The 17308-nt window shown below is 54.1% G+C and overlaps 1 protein-coding gene across 2 annotated transcripts in view; it reads left to right on the forward strand.

Annotated features, from left to right (window-relative positions):
- The window catches only part of Dlg5 (discs, large homolog 5 (Drosophila)), a gene marked incomplete at its 5' end in the record, with an annotated part of 118281 nt that overhangs the window by 80335 nt on the left and 20638 nt on the right, over window positions 1-17308 (forward strand). For both annotated transcript variants that reach the window (XM_005389900.2, XM_005389902.2), the window contains 14 exon segments: window positions 150-282; window positions 680-807; window positions 1720-1895; window positions 2189-2292; window positions 4497-4589; window positions 7007-8026; window positions 8935-9058; window positions 9433-9577; window positions 10918-11030; window positions 11557-11646; window positions 11913-12063; window positions 15595-15757; window positions 15878-16011; window positions 16596-16742. In XM_005389900.2, coding sequence (XP_005389957.2) covers window positions 150-282; window positions 680-807; window positions 1720-1895; window positions 2189-2292; window positions 4497-4589; window positions 7007-8026; window positions 8935-9058; window positions 9433-9577; window positions 10918-11030; window positions 11557-11646; window positions 11913-12063; window positions 15595-15757; window positions 15878-16011; window positions 16596-16742 — 2721 coding nt within the window.

Raw genomic sequence — 17308 nt, forward strand, 5'->3', positions numbered from 1 at the left:
TGCTGGGGTGGGGGACTGGGCAAAGGAGCGCTGCTACACATCCATGAATGGCCACGAAGGGCCACCTTGGTTTGTGGTTTGCAGCTGTAATATAAGGTGGAATGTTTCGCCTCCCAAAGGGCCAGCGCCACAGCCGTCTCTGTTCGCAGGGAACAGATGGAATCCCAGTTGGAAAAGGAGGCTCGGTTCCGGCAGCTGATGGCCCACAGCTCCCACGACTCTGCCATTGACACAGATTCCATGGAGTGGGAAACGGAAGTTGTCGAGTTTGAAAGGGAGACGGTGAGCTGCTGTGGATGGCTTTTCTTCCCTGCCATCCTGATGGGAAGACCTCGGGGCGGAGGGGACGGCCTTCCGGTGGTACCCACTTCCTACTGCCTGCTTAGAGGGTCAGCTTCCACCCCCAGGGGTGGGAACGAGTCCTTTCCCTGCAGCTGTCCAAGCTGAGCTGCTGCAGGTCAGTGTCCTGGGTCTCACGGTGGCACCAGCACGGTGCATGGAAGGCAGGGGAAAGAGCAGAGCCAGAGGGGCGCTGGCGAGGATGCGGGTCCACAGTGGCTGTCAGGGGCAGACTACAACCACTCGGGTTTCCATCCTGGGGACTGAGCAAGTGGCCCGGGGGTCAGAAGCCAGATGTGTCTGCTTAGTAATTGTGCTACCCCTGCTGCTGTTTGGACAGGAGGACATTGACTTGAAGGCACTAGGGTTTGACATGGCAGAAGGTGTGAATGAGCCCTGTTTCCCAGGGGACTGCGGCATATTTGTCACTAAAGTGGACAAAGGAAGCATTGCTGATGGCCGCTTAAGGTAAGACCAAGGACACCGAGGCCCTGGAGGGGAAGGGGGCTCCTCCAGCCCAACGAAGAGCACCCAAGGGAGCCAGTTGGCAAGGAGGTGATCACTCCTAGCCTCTGAAGACCTAGTCTGTCTGAGGCCTCAGCTGCCTGATCAGGATACCCTTATAGGAAGCTCTGTGCCTCTCAATTGCCCGAGTCCACTTTTTCCCACCTACGAAGGCTGTGTTTGCTTCTCTGAGTATGAAGAGGCCTAGGCCATACCTCTTGGGACCTAGAATGTGTGTTGCGTGGCCCTCTTCCATGAGACAGTGATGATACTAAAATAACTAATGCACACTGCTGGCTACTTGCGAAGTACTGGTTGGAACACTTATTGTAACTCGGTCAATCTTTTGTTTTGTTTTTTTTTTTTTTGGTTTTTCTCCGGCACCGGGAACCGAACTCACGACCTTGCGCTTGCCAGGCAGGCGCTTTGCTGCTGAGCTAAATCCCCAGCCCCAACTCGGTCAATCTTTACAGTCCAACTAGGTGATCGCCAAGCGATTGCCCCCCCTTACAGATGAGGACCCTGAGACAGTGGGGCTGGGTCTCGCTGCTGGCAAGTGGCAGAGCCAATGTGTTGTTTTTTTTTTTAAATTTAATTTAATTTTTATTTTTTTGGTACTGGGAATCACACTCAGGACCTTGTGCTTGTGAGGCAGGCACTTATGCCACTGAGCTAGATCCCCAGCCAGAGCCAATGTTTGAACCCCATTGTCCAGCAGCAACACCTGAAGTGTGTGCTCCTGGGAGGGGAAAAGTGTCTGAATGTGGGTGTAGGCACCTGCTCTTTGGCATTTGAGGCTCTGAATGGGAGTGGCTAGGGCCACCCACAGGCCCCAGGGGTTGTCTGGGTGCTGACCTTGCTCGGTTCCCTCCTCAGAGTCAACGACTGGCTGCTGAGAATCAACGATGTGGACCTCATCAACAAGGACAAGAAGCAGGCCATCAGAGCTCTGCTCAACGGGGAGGGCGCCATCAACATGGTTGTGCGGCGGAGAAAGTCCCTGGGCGGGAAGGTGGTCACGCCCCTGCACATCAACCTCAGTGGACACAAAGGTAGCAACCTGGGGGATGGCAGGAGCCGCTTCTGGTGCAGAGGGTTTGCGTGTGTCTTCAGGAGCATGTCCTTCCCGGGGAGGTGCCGTGGTTGCTGTGTAACACAGAATGTGTGCTTTCCTGGCAGGGGGGTCATCTGGGTCCTGAGTGTCTGATCCATCAGACTCAGTGTAACTGAGACCCCTGATGGTGGGACCAGGCAGGGTGTGGGGACGCACAGCGTGCAGTCTTCGTTGATAAAGATGGGGCGGGCGGCCATGCAGGGTCATCCAGTGTCCTCCTGTGGTCCATAGACAGTGGCATCAGTCTGGAGACCGGAGTGTACGCTGCAGCGGTGGCACCCGGCAGCCCTGCTGCCAAAGAAGGGACCCTCACCGTGGGAGACAGGATTGTTGCGGTGAGTCTTGAGAATGGAGCCGCCTTGTGTGCCACTCCCCAAGCTGTTAGGTTATGTTTGCAGTGGTTGAGCAAGAATGATAAGCAGAGATTTCACGTTTCCATTGTTCTTGGGCATTGTACTATGTAAACATTAAAAAAATTTCTTCCCCCTCTCCTGGTGGTGTCAAATTACGCATAGAAAATTTCCAGGAAAGAAATAGGAATCATTTGTGTTGCTGCCATGTATGGATAACATCTAGTTTTTTTGTGTGTTTCTTGTACATGAATGTGTTAAGGATAGTTTTTTAGAAAATGAATTGGCAAGGGCTAGGGATGCAGCTCAGTGGTGGGGCATTGCTTAGCATGCGGGCAGCCCTGGGTTCCATCCTCAGTACCTTGAAAGGAAAAGGGAAGGGAAGGAAAAAGACCAGGCATTTTGTGTTGTTCTGTTCTTTTCTTTTCTTTTCTTTTTTTGGAAATGAGGTCTCAATCCCCAGCCCAGTACTCATGCAAATCTCTACACCTATGTAAAGGTTTCTGGGTTTTGTTTGCTTGTTAACTACAAATGTGGGGACTGGGGATATAGCTCATGGCTTAAGCGCCTGCCTGGCAAGGGCAAGGTCCTGAGTTCGATTCCCAGTACCAAAAAACCCAAAAAAACTACAAATGTGGCATTTGCTGTATGCATTCTACATCATGTTCTGCTTTGCAAATAAGTCCTTGTGGCTTGTGTTTGGCTGTGTGATGTACACAGTTTGAATCATCCTGCTCCCAATGGATGCACAGGCTGTTTTCAGAGTCAGCTGTTGTGAACAGTCCTGCAGGGAATTTTGCCTGTGGGCACAGCCGGTCTGGGACACCTGACGGTATTTCAGGTGACGGAAACCCTACAGACCCTGGGAGGTGGCTAAGTCATACTGTGGCTGTCCAAGCTGCTGGTCAGTCCCTCCTGCTGGACAACCAGGGCATCTTTGCCTTGACAAGCGGCCACTGGTACCTCCTTCCGTAGGTTGCATGGGAGTGTGTCACTGGGTAACCACTGGACCAGGCCATCACCGGGGGTGGTGGGATCACAGCCTTCCAGCCCTCCCGCAGCGCGTCAGGCAGCTCATGGCTTCGCTGTTCTGCTACTCTTCAGATTTGTGGGGAGCCAGAGCTTAAAGCAGCACGACCCCCTCTGAAAATGTGAAAGAATGATGAGGGGAAGAAAACTGAATCCATCACTCCAAGCTAATAGCTCTGTAGATCGCCTTTTTTTTTTTTAATTTTCATTTTGAAATAATTAATTGATTCACAGGAAGTTGCAAAGAGAGTACAGGGAGGGCCTGTGTCCGGTCATCCAATTGCCCTGTGTCAGTGCCTGCAGACGGACCTTGGTGTGGCCTGTGTGTAGTTCCGCATGGTTTTGTCACATGTGATTGTGTGTACTCACGGATATAACCGGATACAGGGCTGCCCTGTCACCATCTAGTCCCCTTACAGTCCTGTCTCCTTATAATCACACCTCCCTACGCTCCGCTGGCCCTTATACACCTGTGGCTCTTAGTTTGTTTGCCATCCCTATTATTCTGTCACTTGGAAAGTGTCATGTACATGGGACCCACAGGTGTGACTTTGAGGTGACTGCTCATGGAGCCTCATGCCTGTTGATCACCCAGGTGACCACATGTGCCCACTCTGTGTTGCTTATCACGACTGAGCCCTGCCCTGTGGCCCAGGAGCGACTTAGCCATTCACATTGTGTTGTACACGTACTAGTAGCAAAGTGTTTGTCTGTGAGGGACGGGGACAGAGATCTGCGCTGGGGATGGAGAAATTGTTGAGTCTTAGTGAGTAATGGCTGGGCTTCATTTCACTTGGTGCTTTCCCGTTCACAGGGCCTTGCTTCACAGCCAGACTCTCTGGCTTGGTGTCCTCCTAGATTCTTGCTATATCCCACGGGAAGGCGTGGGCTAGGGGTTCTGAACCAGGGTCCACAGGGTATGCTTGCAGGGTGCTTCCCAGGCATCCTTGGAGTCCTGGTCCCAGAAGACAGGCTCCTTCTCCTAAATGATGGGAGGCTGCCTTCCCCACCACCGAAGCCATGACTGACGCCAGGCCTTGCTGGAGGGGGGCTTTCCCCCCATACCACCTCCTGACCTGGCACCTTAGAGCCCCCAAGGATGGCAGGTGGCAGCCTGAGTCACCCTGAGGTGGTCTGACTGGCTCTCTGTCCGGCCCTAGATCAATGGTATTGCACTGGACAACAAGTCTCTGAACGAATGTGAATCCCTGCTGCGCAGCTGCCAGGAATCCTTGACACTCTCCCTCCTGAAGGTAAGGACCGCACTTGCTCTGCCCTCCCAGCCCCCTATACTTGGCTGCTGCTCAGGGCCATCAGGGCCCTCGAGTAAAAGGTACTGGTTTACAAAATGCATGAAGCCTGGCTGGATCCTGGCTGGAAAACACAAACAGCACCCCTCCCCAAAAAAGGCCATGTTGGAGACAGTTGTGTGTATGTGCGCCTTTTGTTTTTCTTTCTTTTGAGACAGAGTTTCACTGTGTAGTTCAGGCTGGCCTTGAACTCACCGCATAACACAGGCTGGCCTCGAACTCACAATGATCCTCTTGCCTCCGCCTCCTTCCTGAGTGCTGGGATTGCAAACATGTGCCACCACACCTGGCAGGTTGTGTGTGTCTGAGTGTGGACTGGATGATTAGATGATTTTAAAGGATCATTAGTCTCCTTCAGTCTGGTGGTGGCATTGGGGTGATACAGGAGAATGACCCTATTTGAGGAGGTACGTGCTAAAGTTGACTGGGTACAATGTGAAGATATTCGTGACTTACTTTCTGTCACTCTATGGTATCCGTATTGACAATAAAGACAACTTGAATCCAGTTAGTGAGTTTATGGACATTCATTATACTTTCCTATCAACTTTTCTTTTTTTTCTTTTTTAAAGATAAAAGAGCTAAAACATATTAGCAAACATATAGACATAAGTAAAACAACATAAAAACAATAAAAGCAACGCAGAATTTCAGACAAGATGATAGGAAATTAACAATTGTTGTATTACATATTGCTGTCTTCGAATTGATTACTCACATAAACATAGGCATGTAAAATTGATCAAACAATTAAACATTAACTGTTCCTTTCAATAATGCAATAGAAATTAGTAGTACAACTATCTTAGCTACCTTATGTATATATATATTCGTATTTTTCCTCCCTTCCTTCCTTCTTTGCTTCCTTCCTTCCTTCCTTCTTTCTTTCCTCTTTTCCCTCATCCCAGTCATTCTTTCCTTTTGAACAGTTTCTTTCCCTTTCACAATATCTATTGTACCTTTTAGATTTTATTTACTCTTTCAGGTTCTTACACTAGGGAGACAATATGATGTTTACACATATGGGTCTGATTTATTTCACTTATGAGTATGATCTCTAGGTGCATCCACTTACCTATAGAAGCCTCAAGTGTATCTTTATAGCTGAGTAATATTCCATTATATAAAAATATTTCTTTTTTATCCATTCCTCAGTTGGTGGGCATTTGGGCTGTTTCCACAATTTAGCTATTACAAATGGCGCTGCTATAAACATGGGTGCACATATATTGCTGTGGTGTGGTGTTTTTAGTTCTGGAAAAATACCCAAAAGGGAAGTACCTGAGTTGAATGGGACCTCTAATCCGAGTTTACTGAGGACTCTCCAGACTGATCTCATAGTGGTTGCACCAGTCTACACCCAACAGTGGGAGATGGGTTCCTTTCTCCCTACCAGCATTTCTTATTGGTTGATTTCTTGATGTCCTATCAACTTTTCTACATAGTTGAAAAGACTATTAATAGGAAGTTGGAAAAAAATAGGTCCAGTCCGTCTCATTAGGAGATGTTTTCCAAATTAAGCAATTGTTTTTAAATTAGTAGACTTTCTTGAGGTGCTGTTGTAGGTTTACAGAACAGTGGGGCTGGTACAGAGTCCTCACAGACTCCCTCCACCCATCCCCCAGCACCAGCACTCCCTCCGCCCTCCGCCTCCTGTGTTGACATCTGGCGTGAGTGCAGTATAGTTGTCACAGTCGGTGCCTCACTGACAACTAACTTGCGTGGTTTACCTGAGGCTCACTCTTGGTGTTGTGTACCCTGTGGGTTTTGACAGAAGCACCCTAACAGGCACCCACTGTTACAGTGTTGCAAGACGGTTTCACGGTCCTAAGAATCCCCTGTGTTCTGCCTACTCATCGTGCCCGCTCTGCAGGCCGCTGACAGCCACTGGTCCTTTCCCTGTCCCTGAGCTTTTGCCTGTCCCGGGACATCATGTGGCTGTGGGCATGCAGTGTGTGGCCTTTGCAAGTGGGTTTCCTCACTTAGCACCATGCCTGTAAGGCTCCTCTGGGCCTCTGTGGCTGGACAGCTCTTTGTTTTGGGCCCTGATGAATATCCACGGCCTGGGTATACCACAAGAGATTTATTTTATTGCTTGACGTTGTGCAGGTGTCTGCAGAAGGTGCTCAGAGTTGAGGGGACTCTTGCTCTGTTACGAGCTCAAAGTGGTCAGGGTTACGAGAAGACCTCACGTGAGGGGTGGGAACACACGTATGTGCCTGTCTCTGTCTGTCGTTCTCTGTTTGAGGGGGTTGGGGTTCTCCCTGTCCATTGTTCCACTATGGGGACAGTTTCTGGTGACATCTCCAGACCCTGTCCCCTGACCCTCTCTTTCTTACCCCTCTGCTCCTCCTGCTTAGGTGTTCCCACAGAGCGCCTCGTGGAGCGGCCAGAACATCTTTGAAAACATCAAAGACTCTGATAAGATGGTAAGTTTTCGAGCCCACGGCCCGGAGGTCCAAGCTCATAATAAGAGGAATTTGGTGCAGCACAATAACTCCACGCAGACGGATATCTTCTACGAGGACCGCCCGGAAGATAGGAAGGAGCTGGGCCCGCCCGGAGGCAGCAGCTCCTTTCTGCACAAGCCATTTCTGGGAGACCCCTTTCCAGTCTCCCCCCAGGCCTGTCCCAGTGCCTCTGAGCGCAGCCTCAACTCCTTCCGCTCCGACACCTCTGGGGAGCGTGGCTATGGGCTGGTGGACGTGCGGAGCCGGCAGCCGCTGCTGGCCTTTGAGACTGAGGGGGGCCCCTGTGGGACAGTGGAGGCCCCCCTGGACAAGGTGGACTCTGAGGGCTCCAACAGTGGTGGGACCTGGCCCAAGGCTGTGCCTGGCTCTGTGGCGGGGCCAGAGAAGCTCTCCGTTTACAAGAAGCCAAAGCAAAGAAAGTCCATCTTTGACCCGAACACTTTTAAACGCCCCCAGACGCCCCCCAAAATTGACTATGCACTCCCAGGCCCTGGGCCTGCCCACTCCCCACAGCCCTCCAAGAGGGTGGGGCCTCTGACCCCCCCGAAGCCCCCCAAGAGGAGCGACTCCATCAAGTTCCAGCACAGGCTGGAAACCAGTTCTGAATCGGAGGCCACTTTGGTGGGCAGCTCCCCATCCACCAGCCCCCCGACCGCCCCGCTGCCCGGCCTGGATTCCAAGGAACCTATGCATGCATCGCCCCCTCGCAAGGCCCGGGTCCGCATCGCCTCCAGCTACTACCCTGAAGGGGATGGGGATGCCTCCTGCCTGCCCGCCAAGAAGTCCTGTGATGAGGACCTCACCTCCCAGAAGGTGGATGAGCTGGGGCAGAAGCGGCGCCGTCCAAAGTCCGCTCCCAGTTGTCGGCCCAAGCTGGCTCCGGTAGTGATTCCCGCTCAGTTCCTGGAGGTAGAGCGCAGCCTTGCGTGGGGGCGGGGAAGCTGGCCATGGGCCTGCTGCCGAATAGCCTGCGCTGGTGTCCCCAGGTTCCCGTGGGCCTGGCTGCTCTGCCGTTGCTCTTGGTGAGCTGGCACGTGGTTGCCAGCAGGAAGCAGCCCTTCCAGGAGATGGGCAGGTGGTGGGGTACCTGGCATTGTCAAAGTGACACTGGGGAGACCCTGTTCTTAGACATAGCCTTAGGCTTACGTTTGCAACAAGACTGAATTTGTACAACAGAGCCACGGGACATGGACTGGCCCTGAGGAGTTTGCAGAGTTGGGTGGCACACGGGAGGGCGTTAGCTGAGAGTGGCCTGATGGTCTTTGTGTGCTGTTGTTGGTTCCAGAGGGTGGCATCTCCGGGAATCAGGGCTCTGGCAGACACCAGCACACGCTACTCACAGTGGATACTGCAAGTTGCACAGCTTTATGGGATCGACGCATATGTAATTAAAAGACAGTCTAGCTGGTGGTGCTGCCACATTGCCTGTAATCTCAGCACTCTGGGAGGCTGAGGCAGGAGGACCACAAGATCAAGCCCAACTTAGACAATTTAGCAAGACTCTGTCTCAAAAAAAAAAACTTAAAATGGGTCGGGGATGTACCTCAGTGCATAGGCCCTAGGTTTAATCCCCAGTACTGAAAACAAAACCAGAAAAGGGTCAAGGTTGTCTTCTGGGATTGTCTTCTAAAGGGTTTTGTGGGAGGCCCCTCCCTTCAGGGTGTGCAAGGCGACCTGAATGAGCAGTGACCTCTTTCCTGCTCTGCGTGTCTTGTGCCCGAGTGGGAGGAGCTCGTGCATGAGGGACAGGGGTGGCTTACAAATGGACCTGAGTAGCTCACTCCTTCCAGCAGCCGCCCCTACCTTTGCTTCTGCAGGAGCACAAGTGTGTCCCCGCCAGTGGAGAGCTGTCCCCAGAGGCCCAGGAGTGGTCGCCTCACTCACCAGGGCATTCCAGCCGGCAGGGCAGCTCCCCGTTCTATCCCAGCAGACCTTCCGCGGGTGAGTTGGTGGACAGGGGCTGGAGGGGACGGTGTGGAGCCACAGGGCGGCCTGGTCACTAGGGAGAGAACCAGGAGTTGCCGTCCCGCCTGGGGAGTTGGTCAAACATCCATCCGTGCCACATGGTGGCTTATTGAAGTGCTCCCCCCAGCAGCGGGTGTGGCAGGCGGAATCAGGAGAACCCTCCCTTTCTATAGAGGTGGGGAAAGCAGGTAGCAGAGCCATATAGTCATTGGTAGTTAAAACTCTAGTCTCCCTCTAGGGTCCTTTTTGCCAAAGACAGTAGCTGCCACCCTGTTGTGGGAGAGGGGTTGCATTAGTCCAGGGCTACCTGGGTGCTTTTGGAGCCATTGATCTCACCGGCCCGTTTCCAGGCACTGTTCCCCGGAACGTGACCCCCAGCACCACTGTGAGCTCCATCCTGCGGAACCCCGTCTACACTGTGCGCAGCCACAGGCTGGGTCCCTGCAGCTCTCCACCTGTGCCCCGAGACGCTGGCCCCCAGAATCTGCCTCCCAGGTACGCTAAGCACCCTGTGCTTCCCTGTACCCCCACTGTCCCAGCAGCCCCAGACAGGGAGCCCCAGTGGGTGCTCAGAGGGACCCGTGGGCAGGAGGCTCCCTCGGAGATCTGGGACGGGGAAGGGTAGAGCAGCACTGGGACCCTAGAATGCTCTGAGTTCACCAGTGTGCAGCTGCGAGACTCCTGTCCCAGGCCTTTTCCCACACCCTCTCCTCTTAGCACACAGGGGCTCTGAGCCAAGTCCTGTTCCACTTTTTCTGCTATAGCAATGGGGGCTGTGAGACTTCAAAGGAGTTGGGTTGAAGACCCAGCTTTCACGGACCATTTCTGTAGTTTGTTATTAGAGAAGTGTCTGTGATCTTGTAGAATGCTGATGAATTTTATTAAAAAAGAAACTTGAAATTAAAAAAAAGTGAATGAGCAGGTTCAAGGTCACTCTCATTTATTCATTTGACAGATTTTTTTTGTTGAGTGTCTGCTATGGGCCAAGGGCTGTTCTAGTTCCGAGGAGTCACAGTAGTGAACTAAAAAGACAGCTTTCTGCTTTGGAAGTGCTCTATGTTGAAGAGGCAGACAGAAATGTCAGATGGTACCAAGTGGCCCTGAGGGCTGTAAGACAGCTCACAGCCAGCTCGGAGATTGGGTGGTCAGGGAGGGCGCTGTGGCAGAGGGCACCTGCTGTGGCCAGAAGGATGAACAAGGTCAACCGCACAGGACTGCAAAGCTTTCAGGTCCTGGGGCCTGGGCACTTGGGCATGGCGGGGTGGGAGCTTGGCAAGGGGGCTGCCAGTCATAGAGCATAGACCTTGTAGGACCTACAACCGCGACAGAGTTGGGTTTCATTCTGAGTGCAGCAGAGACCCAGAGCAGTGGGATTTCAGCAGGGAAGAGGCCCGGTCTCACAACAGCCAGAAAAGACCTTGTTGGGACCTGACCCCAGGCCAGCCTGACATGGTGACTCTTGACTCTGCCCGCTGCCCTCTGATGTCCTAGGTGCTCTGTCCTGAGGCACACACTCCCCTCTCCAAGGTCCTTGGTGCCTGTCCAGCCCCTCCCTGCCTACCCTCCCTGCACACCGGTTTGAAGTCCGTTTTCCCCATAGTGTGCATTCCTCCCAGCGAGCCATATCCCAACCCTGCTGCAGAAGTAAGAGTGACTCTCACCCTGACCGCCCCTGTGTGTGGCCCTGGTTAGATGACACCTCTGAGAAGTAGACAGGGGCATTCTGGGGGCTCCTGGGTCTCCTGGCTCTGGCAGACCCAGGCCCGGCCCTGCATTTCTTCCCAGGGGCCACGTTGGGTCCTGTTCTTCCTCTCATCCCTCCGGTTCTCTTGCAGTGTCCAGCACCAGGGACGCCTGAGCCTGGACCTGAGCTACAGGGCCTGCGGCGACTGCTCTGAAATGAGAGCCTCCCACGGGTCCAACTCGCTGCCCTCCAGTGCCCGCCTTGGTAACTGTGCCGTCAGACCCTGCGCGGGAGCGGGCACCTGATGCCTGAGGCTCCTCCCCTCTGGGGCCGGGTTGGTGTCTGGTGGGGGTTGCGGGCTGCCGCTCGCTCCACAGTCAGAGCCAGTGCCCCCGCCCACAGTCTCCACAGTGGCCTCAGGCTGTTCGGGGCCTGGCCCTGTCCCTGAGCTTGCCAGTCGCCCTGGGGTATTTGCATGGCTGTTCACTTAGGCAAATGGAACCCCGGGAGAGTCTTGTGTTGTCTTTGCGGTGACTCTTTGGTGCTAGGGGAGAAGATGAGTGACTTGTACCCCCTAGGTCACTGCTCGGGCTTTGGGCTGGACATGGGACTTGTGTAATCTCAGTCTGGAGCAGCCTGCTTCGTTCCAACACTAGGGGCAACACATCTGTCCCGATCTTGGCCCCGGCATAGCCTGCAGGCCTCAGCTTTGTGTGTCACCATCCAGGCCTGGGTGACTGTGGGAAGGCTGGCACAAGGCCTTATGTCCTGTCTCCTTATGGCACCGTAGGCTCCTCCAGTAACTTGCAGTTCAAGGCAGAACGCATCAAGATCCCATTGACACCGAGATACCCCCGCTCAGTCATGGGCTCCGACAGAGGTGAGGACTCCCGGACAGTCTCCTGCTGCTTGTCGTGCTCTGTCCCTTGGCCTTACACTGCGCATCTGGGCACAGCTTCTAGATTGCTGGTCTGCGCGGCCGGCCAGTGAAGGTGCATGCGCCCAGCCTCAGGCCTCAGGCCTGGTGCTGTGGGCATGGACTGCAGCATGGAGCTGGGCAACTGAACCCAGGCTAAGCCATGCCTTCGGGACTTGGGCACATGGCCAGATGTCAGCTTGCAGCTGCGTCTCCCCGCTCTCCCCCAGGTTCCTTGTCGCATTCCGAGTGCAGCACCCCTCCACAGTCTCCCCTCAACACTGACAGCCTGCCCTCGTGTAGCCAGCCTCAGACCTCAGCCTCCACGTTACCCAGAATCGCCGTCAACGCTACGTCCCATGGAGAGCGGAGAAAGGACAGGTGAGTGAGCTTGGGCATCAGTGGCCTGGGCAAACCTATGCTCGGTAGGTGAGGGTGAGGGCCTGGCTTGCTGGTAGAAATGGCAGGAATGGAATGGAGAGCCCTGCTGTGATTTGATCAGGGCCTGGCAGTCCCTGGTGTCTTGCCCCAGGGCATTACTTGTATGTCCCATGGGGCATTCGGTGCAGGTGCTTGGCCCAGCCTGGGCCCTTCAGGGGGGGGTAGGGCATGCATAGGTGGCAGGGATGGAGCAGGGTGGGCAGGGTCTGCTGGGTGGGGAAGATGTGGTGGCAGCTATGTAAGGGCACCATTTAAAACTTCTCAGCTCCACGTTTCAGTGCTGTGTGTATTAAGCTACGGAAGCCTCCCCATTACCCTCTGTTTCTGTGATTAGTCCCAAGTTGCTCTCAGAACCTGGGTCCAAGGGCAGCAGGAATCACTCTGCGCTCACACGGCCAGCTACTGGCCTAACTTAATAGCATCAGAGCTCACTCCAACCCTTTTTGTCCCCCATTAGCTACATTTCCTGGTTCTTCTCCCTGTCCCCCAGAACTTTTCATAGTGATATGCAGGACACATAGTAAAATGAAACCTATGTACGGCATGAAAGCACAGTTTAGCTATTGATTGGGTGGCTTCTGTCTAAATGCAGCCCCATCTGCACATGGCTTTGGCTTAATTGCAGGCGTGGTATCCAGAGGCATCTCCTCTGCCCAGTCCGGCACCTCTGTCCCCAGCGCACACTGTACATGCCTCATATCCCTGTCCCTCTCCTCTTTTTCTTTTTTTGAAATGGGGTCTCACTGAGTTGCCCAGGTTGGCTTTGTCTCCCTCTCCTGCCTCAGCCTCTCATGTAGCTGAGATCATAGGTGTACACCACTGTCCTCGGCTCTCTTTCCTCGGCGTGGAACTTATTAGACCATATTTATATGTAGAGGTTCCATCCAGATCTTGAAAGTCTGAACTTGTAAGTCAGCAAAGCGAACAGATACTAACCCAAGAGACCTGAGGTGGGCAGAAGGTACCTAAACCCAGGGCCAGGAGCATGGGGCTGGGGGCTGTACTCACCCAAGCTCTGGCCTTCACTGAGAGACCAAGAACTTCCCCAAATGCACTGTGTCCTTGTCGTAGAAAGGACCTTGTCGTGTGCACTCCCTTAGCTGTTCACCAGGTGTAAAGAGCTGGGGACACTGGGCCCTTTCTGCCCCTGAGGTGCTTGAGAAGTGATTAGAGAGGAAATTGAATGTGTGTGACCTCTCTGAGCAGCAGTTCACTAACTAAAGGCTGTCCCTTCTTCCCTGGGTCTGAGGTTCACTGTCATAGAACCATTATGGAAAATTCAAAAGTCTGGAAAAGTAGGAAGAAGGAAAAAAAAAGTCAAATACAGTCTGTCCAACCAAAGATCTGATTGCTATTTACTTTTTGACCAGTATATAGTACTCATTTTTCACACGTTTTAATATTTATATCACTTTATGTATGTCATCACATCTCCTTGAACATTATCTCTTCAGTGATTTTTTTTTTTTTTTTTGTCTTTTTGAGACAGGCCAGTTCACATGGCCAGCTACTGGCCTAACTCAATAGCATCAGAGCTCACTCCAACCCTTTTTGTCCCCCATTAGCTACATTTCCTGGTTCTTCTCCCTGTCCCCCAGAACTTTTCATGCAACACACACATTTTTTTTGTCTTTTCTCTCACTATGCAGTTCAGGCTGGCCTTGAGCTTACTTTGTAGCCCAGGCTGGTCTCAAACTCACAGTGATCCTCCTGCCTCAGCCTCCCGAGTGCTGGCATTACAGGCATGCACCACCACACCCAGCTTCTCTTCAGTGATTTGTAATATACTTTATCCACCTGGTTTATGAAATAGTTTTGTTGTTTTAAGGAAAATTCTGTGTGTAGCATAAAAAGATTCAAACCATTCAGATTAAAAAGTGAACCTCATCCCAAACCATCTCATCAAGAGTTGCCACTGTACATATGTTTGGGTTCTCCATAGAGATGTCTGTGCACCCAGACATAAATGCGGGAGCAGTTTGCATGAATGGAGCTATTCCCTGGTGCCTTACACGCTGTGGCGTGCCCTCTGTGTCTCCCCACATCTGTAAACCCGATTTGTGGGGCCATTTCAAGAGGCTTCTTGGCTGTTGTTGTGGCTTGGGTGCCTGTCCCTTTTATGGAGGTGGATGCACGTGTGGGGGTGGAGCCGGGCCTAGTGCTGCCTCCTGCTATAGGGTGACAGTGGGGAGGTGGGTTCCTCTCCACCATCTAGCCTGGGTGTGAGGATGGCATGGGAGGGCTGCCTCTCAGGGTTCTTCCAGCCTGAAGCCACCTGGGGCAGTGAGGCATGGTGAGTCACAGATGTGACCTTGGGTGTGTGTAGGCTGGCACAGAGCCTTCAGCGCTAGAGGGTTGGGGGAGATTTGGAGAGGGGTGCGGGTTGGGATTACCTTGGAGGGTGCGAAGAACAGAACAGTTTCCATCTCTGCTATTCTAAGAGGGCTGGTTTGGGACCTGGGCTGAGGCCTGTTGAGCCCATGGCCGCCTGTGCCTCTGGGGGCGGGGTGGGTGATTCAGTTGTGTCTCCACCATGCTGCCTGTCCCTCACCACCTGGATCTCTCCACGGGCTCCAGGGGGGACCTGAGGGATGGTTGCCAGGCTGGCTGCTTCTCTCAGTCTATCTGAGACTTCCTCCTCCACACTCTGGAGGGAAGAGGCCAGAAAGGGTAAATTCCAGCCCCAGGGGAAGCTTGGCGTCACTGGGTGTCCTCTCTGTCTGTCTGTGGTAGGCACCTGGATTGTCTTCTTCTTCTGAGTTGTCCCTTTCTCATTTCTAACTTTCCTGCCATCCAGATGTCTCTTCCGCCACAGATCTCTTCTGAGGCTGCCCATGGCCACCAGGCCCAGGTCCTCCTCGCTGAGGAGTCTGAGGTTGGCCCGACAGGAGGCTCCCACGAGCCCCTGCCCCTCGTGCCCTTGGGCGCAGTGCACAGCAAGTGCATGGTCACAGCCTTGCTCCGTGCCTCCCCACGCCCCACTTCTCATGGCTTGGGTTTGTGACAGCTTAATTTCCATGGTCAGTCTGTGTCATCCCATGCAGCCAGTAAACATAACTGGGATCTCATAGCCTCTCTTCTGGAGCCAGTGTCACCCCATCTTTTTCCTGTGAGGACATCTCACAAGCCCTCCCTGGGGTTTGCATGTTTGGAAGCAAGTCCTCTCATATGTGAAACCTGTGTGTCCTTTTTCCCTGTGTATATCGGGTGCTCGTCATTCCCATGGACCATTCCCTGTCTTAGGGCTCGGTACCTCCTGTCCATTCGGGGGCGCTGTGTTTGTGGTGCATGGAGTCTTGAGAATGTGTGTCCTTTGTCATACATGAGCCAGTTCATCTTGTCCCCGTTTGGCTGGGTCATTTGGGAGCACCTGGGCTCCGGGGCTGTCTGCACCCGATGGCATGCCTGACTTCAGACTCCCCTCCACCCTGCCTTGGATCTGAGTTCCAAAGCCTTTGGCTCTTTCCCCAGGCCTTACGTGGAGGAGCCACGTCACGTGAAGGTGCAGAAGGGCTCGGAGCCACTGGGCATCTCCATCGTGAGTGGGGAGAAGGGCGGCATCTATGTCTCCAAGGTGACCCCAGGGAGCATTGCCCACCAGGCCGGCCTTGAGTACGGGGACCAGTTACTCGAGGTAAGAGGACTGGCCCTCTTCTCTTCCTCTTCTCCCCCTGCCCTAAAACAGCAGCTCCCAAATCTGTGTCTCCAGCCCAGCCCCTGCCCTGTCTCCGAGCCTGCCCTGGTGTCTCCCCAGTTCAATGGCATAAACCTGCGGAGCGCCACGGAGCAGCAGGCCCGACTCATCATTGGGCAGCAGTGTGACACCATCACCATCCTGACCCAGTATAACCCACACATGCATCAGCTTAGCAGCCACTCCCGCTCCAGGTGAGCGTCGGGCGGCCAGGGCCCTTGGGCTGGGTGAAGGGGTGGGTGCGTCAATGGGAAATACCAGCTGCAGGTTCTGTGGATGCTGCTGCTAGCAGGAGGACTCAGTCGGCCTTGGTTTTGGGGGACTAGACGTAGGGAAAGGACCTCTCCTCCCATAATAGGATGTGGAAGCAGATGGCTGTGGCCCGCACTTGTGAGGAGCTGAGGCTCTGGGTGGGATTCTCACACACTGGTCACCTCCTGTGCCCTTGTGCTATGTGGGTCACAGGGTAAAGGACTTCAGGGCCTTTGTGTCCTACAGGGCCACATCCACGACTCAGCAGGGGTGACAGGATGCAGACACTGAGGAAAAGGGACAGTGACCTCACCTGTCCCTTAGGCTGCACGCTGGGGAAAAGGACCCCTGAGCTGAGAACAGACACATGCCATGAGTCCAAGCTCCTGGTGTGCCTGCCCCTCCAGGGCTCAGGGCACAGAGCCGGTGCCGTTTGCTTTTCCAGCCCAAGCTGGTGGGCATCACAGAGGGAGGGGCTGCAGGTAGCTCTGTGCTTCTCTTTATCCCTCCCGTCTTCTGCCCTCAGCTCCCACCTGGACCCTGCTGGAGCTCACTCCACTAACCAGAGCAGTGGTACCACCACCCCAGAGCATCCCTCTGTCATCGACCCGCTGATGGAGCAAGACGAGGGCCCTGGCACCCCCCCAGCCAAGCAGAGCACGCCCAGCACCAGGTCAGTAGAGGCGTGCAGTGGGCCCCGATTTGTGCGCTGGGCGGCCAGGCTCACCCTGGGCTGCAGACCACACCCCAGGTCTCCGTCGTTCCCTCCCTCTTCCCTCCCTCCTTCCCTTTCTCATTTTCTTTCTGCCTGGCTTGTCACCCTCCTTCTGTCTCCTCCTCCTCTCATTCACTCCGCCGATTCTGTCCCCAGACACTGTCTCAGGTCATCCCTAGCCAGGCCCTGAGCTCTGGCCACCAGCAGCAGCACTGCCCTCAGGCAGGTGACAGGCCACGCATAGCCAGTCACGGTGCTGTGAGAGGGGCTGCCTGCTGCTGTGGAGCTGTGAGGTGGGGAGTGGTGACAGCTGGGGGTGAGCAGGGGCGGGGCCTGCAGAGAAGCCCCAGGGAGGAAGCAGCAGCAGGAGGAGGTGAGGTTCTCATGGGCTCTGCATGTGCGTCAGCCCACCTGGGACCGGAGGGACCAGGAGAGGGACTCTGGCCAGGGTGTGACAGTTGTTCTCCACCCTGCAGGGGGCTGCCTCCCTGCAACACATCCAAGGAGGCCGGCTCAGTGCAGGA

This window comes from Chinchilla lanigera, unplaced genomic scaffold (genome assembly GCF_000276665.1).
Source record: "Chinchilla lanigera isolate Chin_1 unplaced genomic scaffold, ChiLan1.0 scaffold00036, whole genome shotgun sequence".
NCBI lineage: Eukaryota > Metazoa > Chordata > Mammalia > Rodentia > Chinchillidae > Chinchilla > Chinchilla lanigera.